Source organism: Lactuca sativa, chromosome 5 (assembly GCF_002870075.4).
Source record: "Lactuca sativa cultivar Salinas chromosome 5, Lsat_Salinas_v11, whole genome shotgun sequence".
Taxonomy (NCBI): domain Eukaryota; kingdom Viridiplantae; phylum Streptophyta; class Magnoliopsida; order Asterales; family Asteraceae; genus Lactuca; species Lactuca sativa.
In genome coordinates, this window is record NC_056627.2 from 320,115,569 (window position 1) to 320,124,138 (window position 8,570).

General features: G+C 36.0%; 1 protein-coding gene across 1 annotated transcript; it reads left to right on the plus strand.

The window, feature by feature from the left end:
- Positions 1–3,231: 3,231 nt before the first annotated feature.
- Positions 3,232–7,634, plus strand: LOC111889384 (uncharacterized). The gene is made up of 8 exons (XM_052764069.1): positions 3,232–4,655; positions 4,977–5,456; positions 5,551–5,641; positions 5,734–5,891; positions 6,036–6,087; positions 6,176–6,255; positions 6,348–6,441; positions 6,522–7,634. The coding sequence occupies exons 1-8, from the start codon at positions 3,399–3,401 to the stop codon at positions 7,097–7,099; spliced, it is 2,790 nt and encodes a 929-aa protein (XP_052620029.1). The 5' UTR covers positions 3,232–3,398; the 3' UTR covers positions 7,100–7,634.
- The last annotated feature ends 936 nt before the right edge of the window (positions 7,635–8,570 follow it).

Here is an 8,570-nt window from a genome sequence, read left to right on the forward strand (position 1 = left end):
AATCATATTATTTAATTAGTATTGATCTAAAATTAATTTAGAATTAATTTAGTGATCAAAAGTGTGACTAATTAAATATGGACTCTTGTATTTATATAGTGTGGGCTAATGCTTATTTAGAATGGGCTAGGCTTGCATGGATATTCCATGGAGCTTTAACTCATGGATCTCATGGAAATAAAAGGTCATGGGTATTAGGGTTTACATGGATGTAACCCTAATCCACCACACTATATAAATGAGTCATTGGCACTTGAAATGGCACTAGTTTTTGTGTGAGAACTAAGGAGGGCCGATTTCAAGAAGTTTTCTCTATTCTCTCAAGTTTCCAAGGTTTGTGGTGATTTGTGACTTCCATTTGAGGCATCCACATTATTGGTGCTATGCTCTCAAACTCCAAGCAATCAACCACTACTAAAAGGTATGTAACTCTACTAGCTTATTATGTTTCAAAGCTCCCCATGCCATGCTAGTTAGGTTAAGAACCTTAGAAAAGAAAAATTGCATTTATCTTAGTAAAACATAGATCCAAGGTTTCTAGGGTTGCATGTACACCATAGGAGTGTTAGAATGCTCAAAACTCTACAAAAAGACCATTTTACCCTTCCAATACTATAACCCACTCCACTTAACCTAATTTCCATTTTGTCCAAAAGTCAACCTTCTGGTGCTACACCCAACATAACACCATGCTCTACGCTCAGCGTAGAACCTCTAATGGAAAATGGTGAACTTCCAGGGTAAGCTAAGCGTAGCTCGGATTACACCCAACATAACATGTTGATTTACCGACTTTCTAATAAGCTCTTAATACACAAAGACCAACCATCCAGTCCTCATATCTGGATCTAATGAAAGTCCTAAGTGGTAAAGTATTTGATTTTATGCCTTTGCATGGCTAAAAAGAACACAAGGCCAAACCCTAAGTCTATAAAACATTCTAATGCTCAAGAGCTCATACATGGATTGATGGGAGCGACTAAGCTCCCATTTTTATGACTCTCCAAGCTCAGAAACGTCTAGAAATGATACTCATAAGGTATGGGTAGATCAAACAAATTAAGACCAGGGTTATGGGACAAAAAGCATAAGCACTCATATGCTAACTAGATCTATCATAAAATAACATCAAGATGCAAGCTTTATACCTCTTATAGTTGGATGATGAAGTGAAAAGTCTAGATCTATAAAGCTTGTAGCTCAAAAATGCTTCTTCGATGGACTCCTTCTTCAAAAATACACACAAAGCCACACCAAGGCTTCAAAACTCTCACAAGATGGCTATAGTTTTGAGGTCACTAAATATAAGGTGGAGGTTGAGCATGGGAATGCCTGCAAGGAGTTAGGGCCTTTAGATATGGGTCACAACCCCTCAATTAGGGTTTAGATGATGTGCTCATATGATCAACGTTAATTTCTCTATGCCCAACGTAGGGCATTAAACCTACGCATGGAATCTTTTACCTACACCCAACGTATGACACCCAAAATGCATAAATGGCAAAATTAAACTTTAAGAATTAAGCCTGCAGATACAAGTGTTACACATTAATAGCAATTTTGGCTTCAACACTTTCTTTCTACATCTCTCTTATTATAAATTTTCTTTTATAAGAACCACAAACCACATTAACCACCAAATCTAGTTGCTTAAAGAATTCATGAGCACCATCATGATTATTTGCTAGCGTCACAACCACTAACTGAATTTGGTGTGGTAAACAATGTACATAATGTACGGAACTATTATCTCTTAATATCAAAGATTTCAAACCAATGAGCTTTGGAACTCTACTATGAAAAGGACAACTTGTGAGCTAGGCTTTTAGAGATGAGGCCTTCTAGCGAAACCAAGCCAATTTCAGGCCACCAAACCCTAAAACTGATGAAAACGCCATATGGTATGGAGTAACGGGAAGCATGTACTTTGTCACACTCCCTGTCTTCCAAAGATACCTAGAGGAAATGTACCGCTCATATTACTTGCTCCATCGTAGGGGTGGAAAATCATGTTATCGTGATGTGTTTTAGTCTGCCACAACACGACACGACACAACAAGATGTCATTTTTTTTAACTAACATGAAAACGAACCAATTAAAAAACAACAGAAATGACATGACACGCCAAAGATAACATAAAATAACCAGTTAGTTTATTTATTTAATTTTTAATCATACATAACCGAAAAACACGACAAATACGACAAATAAATGTTAAATCGTGTCGAATTTTAAACACGAACACGACATTGAGTTTTTTACACTTGATACGAACACGACACAAACACAAATTCAAATTTCAGTTTCATCCTAATTTTGTTTCATGTCGTGTATTTTTATCGTGTCATGTCACCAATTGTCACTCCTACTCCATCGTAACCTTGCCCCCTCACCTATTTTTTTCAAATAATTGACAAAAGATTAAGACATAAAAAAAAGGATTCAATATCGTAATAAAGAAATAAAGAGTTTATGATTTCTCACCTTAGTCACACTCAAGTTGTTGTCTGTAAATACAAAATGGATGGCAGCTTGAAGAGTTAAAGAATATGTATCAATCATGGGGACAACTCCAATAAATCTTTCCTTCATAATTGCAAAAGAAGATCTTGTTTCCTATTTTGAGCATCAAAATAGAATGAGCTTCTAGCTTTTTATTTCATTAAATTTGGGCTAATAAATTTAGACTACCTAAAAACTTTGGGCTACTTTGTGTTGGGTTTATAAGTTAGGAAAAACTCAATTTTTTTTAGGGATAGCCTATTTTTTTTCAAAGGCACTATTGACATATAGAAAAATTGCAAAAAAATTAACTTAGTTGGTAAAATTTAATAAAATTTAAAGGATGAAAGAATTGAATGATCATTAACTCTTCAACATTGAAAGTCTATCCCTTCTCTTCTACCTCTCTTCCCACAACTAGTTAAGTGAGCACCATTCACCTTAGTTTATAGGATTGGTAGAAAAAAAAAATGATGATTATGATCGAATAGATATTTCATAGATTGATAGTGCTAAAAATAAAATTGAATAGCTATTTAATTTAATTGATGTATCAATCTATTATAAATAGTATAAAATTCAGTATTATGTTTGCATTTTGCATGATACATTGGAAAAAAAAATTACCATGAATATTGTCATATATACTAGTTTTCCCCATAACTCCCAAATATGGGTATGTTATCCATTAAAATACAACCACGATAGTCACCCCCTCGGACCCTCCCCCTTACTTTTCTCTCTTCCACTTCTCTTCGCCCCTCTCTCGTAACCTCTCATTTCTCAAGAACAAAACATAATTTTTTTCCCTGAAAACAAAAGAAAAACAACTTTGGAAATTCAAATCGGTACGAGACGAAACCCTGTTGTGTTGTTCTTCAAGAAATGTGTGAAAATGCAGCGGAGAACGGTGACGATTAAGTGGGATCAGTTAGATGACTTCATTGATGAAGACGATGAATTCTTTGAAAGCACGAATCGTCTCTCGGCGGTTGTCCCTCTTGACATGCCTTTATCAGAATTCGATTATGATGAAAACGACCAAGATTTTGATGGTAGTAACGTTTCTTTATCCAACAAACTTTCATCGATCAACTCAGTCAAGGAAAATCAAAACTTTATGGTTAATTCTCAATATGACATGTGGATGGTTGCACCTGGGTCAATCACCGACCGACGAAGGCGGCTTCTTGAGGATATGGGGTTGAACAACGACAAAGATTTTACTCGGTTAACCACCAACAAATTCAACAAAGCATATACGAAAAGATTGGTTTCGACAAAACCTGTTATCACTTCGCTAGACACAAAAATAGCAGACGAAAAACCAAATGTTGTTTCAAATGTAAAAAAATCTTCACCACCTTTAGAGGAATCGAAACATGTTGAACAAAAGCAGCATGAGTCTCTCCCATCGGCTGTGACTCAACCTCAACCTCCACCTCAGTCTCAAGCTCCGGCTAAACTTCATTCACAGGCGCACCATTCCCAACCTCAACCTGAACCACAACCACCACAACCTCGGCCGGCGCCTCAGGCTCATGTTCAGACCCAAGCTCAAGCTTCCTCTTTGCCTGTACTGTTAATCCGTTCTAGATCAGATGGTGACATAGATACAAGTTCCTTCAACACGAAACAACGGAAAGAGGAACTGATTGGATCAATTTCTAAGCAACGCCTTACAAGAACATCATCTGAATTGGTAACACCATCTGTCGGATTACCATGTCAATATGCCAACGTTGTTAGAGTTTTCACACCAGGACGAACAAAAAAGTCTTCGGTTGCTAAAGCCAAGAACAAGGACAACACTAACAGTGCTACCACTAACACACAATTGGATTCTTTCTTCTTGATCAAGAATCTGGATACAGGGAAAGAATTTGTAGTTAAAGAAACCAATGAGGAGGGCTGGAATAAGGTGAGTGATCTTCAAACGGGGAAGCAACTAACAATGGACGAGTTTGAGAAAACCGTCGGGCATTCACCTATGGTGAAGGAATTAATGCGGAGAACAAGCCGCAAGAAAAACGGCAACGTCACCGGAAAATTGGCCTCCACGAATTCTTTAATTAGCAAGAGCTTTAGAAATAGCAAGAAGAAAGGGGCTGCAATATTGAAGACCATAAAAAGTTCGGTGAAAGGATCGAAGGTAGAGAAAGAAAAGGATGATAACGTAGCAAGTAAGACAACCACCACCACCACAAATAACACTTCTTCATCTTCCTCTAAGACAAGCGGAGAACAAAAAACCAGTGGCCAGCCAAAAACCAGTGGAGAACAACAGAAAACCAGCGGAGAACAACAGAAAACCAGTGGAGAACTAAAAACCAGCAGAGAACAACAGAAAACCAGTGGAGAGCTGCAGAAAACAAGCGGAGATCAACAGCAGAAAACCACCGTAGAACATGAGAAAACAGGCGGAGGACAGCCGAAACCTAGCGGAGAACAGAAAACCGGGGGAGGACAGAAGAAGTGTACTTGTGTAGAACAGAAAGCGTCAACTGACAAGAATTCCAATTCAGAATGGGTGAAAGCTAGAGCTCATGGTAAACCCGTGAAGGAATTCTCAGCATTGCATCTATGTCAAGAAATCCAGCTGGCTCATGATGGATCGATTTGGACGATGAGATTCAGTTCTGATGGTCAATATCTAGCCACCGCTGGGGAAGATACAGTTATCAATATTTGGGAAGTGCAAGAATGCGATGTTATGTCAATGCGATTAGAAGACGTCGACAAGGGTTCAATTACTCCTGATAATAGGCCACCATTACCAGATAGTTCACCCATGCCCGCAGATAAGAAAAAGAAATCCAAGAACAGTAAAAAGAAAGGGGTTCCTGATTACGCAAAGGTCCCCGAAACTATGTTTGGGCTATCAGATATACCCATTTGTACGTTAGAAGGCCACAAAGATGATGTCTTGGATCTATCTTGGTCAAAATCTCAGGTGATGATCAGTTTTCCATTTCTGTTAATGTTCCTATGGCTATGTATATTATTGTCAATATAAAATCAAGATTTCTGTGATCATTAATTGGCAGTTGTTGCTTTCATCTTCCATGGACAAAACTGTAAGACTTTGGGATATGGCAACCAAGAAGTGTCTGAAACAATTTACCCATAGCGATTATGGTACCCAAATAAATTCAAAACAATTTTTAGTTTATGATTGCATTTTCAAGAAAGTGTCTCTTGAATCTCATGAAGGAGCTTTTTTGTTGTAGTGACTTGCATACACTTCAATCCAGCAGATGACAATTACTTCATAAGTGGTTCATTAGATACAAAGGTTAGAATGTGGAGCATACCCAGTCGAAAAGTCGTAGATTGGAGTGATGTTCATGACATGATAACTGCTGTATGCTATTATCCTGATGGGCAGGTACAACCTATATGCTAATTGGTTTATAAAATAGTAGTTACTAGTTAATATGGTATTGATATTGATCCCTAAGATCTCGTACAATTCGTCATGGTTAAATCTTTATAACTTACATGTAATGAATCTTGTTATGTTCGATTAAAGGGAGCCGTTGTTGGATTACACAATGGGGATTGCAAGGCATATTGTACAGCTGGTATGGATAATATTCATTTCTTCATATAAAATACCAAAAAAATTCAATTTTTTGTTCTACACAAGTTTACCCTAATATTGTGTTTTAGATTGCAAACTCGAGCAAAAGGATCAAATTGAGTTGCATACCAAAGCAAAAGCCGACCCAAAGAAGATAACCGGTTTTCAGGTGACAATAACTTTGTTCTTAACATAAGTAAAACATTTTTTTGTTATATACATGCTTTAAGCCATCTAATTAATTAATCTTGTGACATCCAGTTTTCTCCATCAAACCCATCTGAAATATTGGTTACTTCTGCGGACTCCCGTATTAGAATTCTAGAAGGGTCACATGTCGTGAATAAACTCATAGGTATCCCTTTCCCTCCTTTTCAAATTTTTCACAAAAACCCTCCTTTCGAAATCCATAAAAAGGCATTGTTTCATTTACAGGTTACAGAAATACTAGTAGCCAGTTTTTAGCTCAATATAGTTCAGATGGGAAGTACATAATTTGTGCTAGTGAAGACTCACAAGTATTCATTTGGAAGCATGAAAAACCAAAAAGTAGTGGTGGTGCTAAATCCAAATACGTGACCACTACTTCTTATGAACACTTCCCATGTACAGAAGTTACTGTCGTAGTACCATGGTCTGGAAGCAGCAAACTTCAAAGGTTAGACAATGAACCACAATCCACTCGACACTCCAAAAGATCAGCTCCAGATCCTCAAAAGTCAGAGGATAACGTACAAGCTAAGAAATCATCACAGTTGCCACCAGTTCCTAAAAACAGTACAGAAAAAGGCTCAAATTCCACTGTAGACAACTCAGAACAACCTTCTCGTAATGAGTCAAGTATCGGGGTTAGCGATTCCGGTGATACGTCGTCGCGGTTAGATGGTGGTAATAACAATACTGCACAGTCTACAGCGTGGGGGTTGGTGATTGTGACTGCGGGAGTGGGTGGTGAGATCAAGGTTTATCAAAATGTTGGGTTGCCGGTTAAGGTTGGAACAAATTTGTTTTAAGAACTCAATAATTCCAACGTTTTCTACTATTAGCATTCGTAAGTTGTAAATATGTACAAAGGATTTAGAGAGAATGAGAGTAAATCAGGTAGTTATGTAGAAACTGAGGGCTAAATATGAGATTTATGTGGAAAAGAGCATTTTTATTTTTGTTGAACAACCGAGTTTTATTGAGACTAGAAAGAGCTAGTCCGACAAAATGAAACAATTATTGTTAGTGTATCAGATGGTGCGAAGTGGTCGCGTTTTTATATATGTTTGAGTTTTTTTTCTTTCCATAATGTTTGAGTTTTTTTTTTTTCTTTCCATAACTGTTAATATGTGATTTCATATGTATTTTACATGGTGTGAGAACGTTGTGGCTTATACATCCTTCTTTGACCTTATCGAGCCACCGTCTCTAAAAAATGAGTGATAGTGTATTTAATATTGTGTGAAGCGGTCTTTATGTCTAGATTTATATATGTTGGAGTCTCATTTCTTTTCGCAATAGCTTTTTATTTTAGTTAATAAGTGGCTCCACATATATTTTACAATTACATTATATCATGTGAGGGTTTTTAAGTTACGTCATACAACATGAGGGTTTTTAAGCCACTCATACAAACCACCAAAAGTAAACGTTTTACGCATATTCAAAATCGAAGATATGAGTTAGCAGCAATAGAGTTTAATAATGTTTCCTTTGAGCCTCATTAAAGATAACATTATTCTGGTACTAGGTTATAACTCATAAAAACCACAGACAAATTATTAAAAATTATTATATAGACAAAAAAGATATTATGAATTGAAAGCAAGGATTTGTTGTGTATTTCATATGAACTTTAAATAGAGGCTCATGGAAAAAGGAAAATTAGGATAATGTATCCATGATTTGTTTGGGATACATTAAAATCTGAGAGATTTAATATGATTTCAAAAGATAAATACTATATATTTCAAAAAATATTATTAAGATAGGATTTTGTACGTTGTGGCTTATACATCCTTCTTTGACCTTATCAAGCCACCGTCTCTTAAAATGAGTGTTAGTGTATTTAATATTGTGTGAAGTGGTCCTTTATGTCTATATATATATATATATATATATATATATATATATATATATATATATATATATATATATATATATATATATTGGAGTCTCATTTCTCTTCACAATGGCTTTTTTTAGTTAGTAAGTGACTCCACATATATTTTACAGTTACATTATATCATGTGAGGGTTTTTACAATTACACTATATCATGTGAGAATTTTTAAGTTACATCATATAACATGAGGGTTTTTAAGTCACTTATACATACCGGAAGTAAACGTTTTACACATATTCAAAATTGAATATATGAGTTAGCAGCAATAGAGTTTAATAACGTTTCCTTTGAGCCTCATTAAAGATAACATTATTCTGGTACTAGGTTATAGCCCGTGAAAACCACAGACAAGTTGTTAAAAATTATTATATAGAC

What these genes read in the sequence shown, in the direction of transcription:
- LOC111889384 (XM_052764069.1), top strand. Translation starts at nt 3,399, where the DNA reads ATGCAGCGGAGAACGGTGACGATTAAGTGGGATCAGTTAGATGACTTC. An exon ending in AGAAGATAACCGGTTTTCAG is followed by an intron (nt 6,256 to 6,347) that starts GTGACAATAACT and finishes TGTGACATCCAG; the next exon opens with TTTTCTCCATCAAACCCATC. An exon ending in TGTCGTGAATAAACTCATAG is followed by an intron (nt 6,442 to 6,521) that starts GTATCCCTTTCC and finishes TTTCATTTACAG; the next exon opens with GTTACAGAAATACTAGTAGC.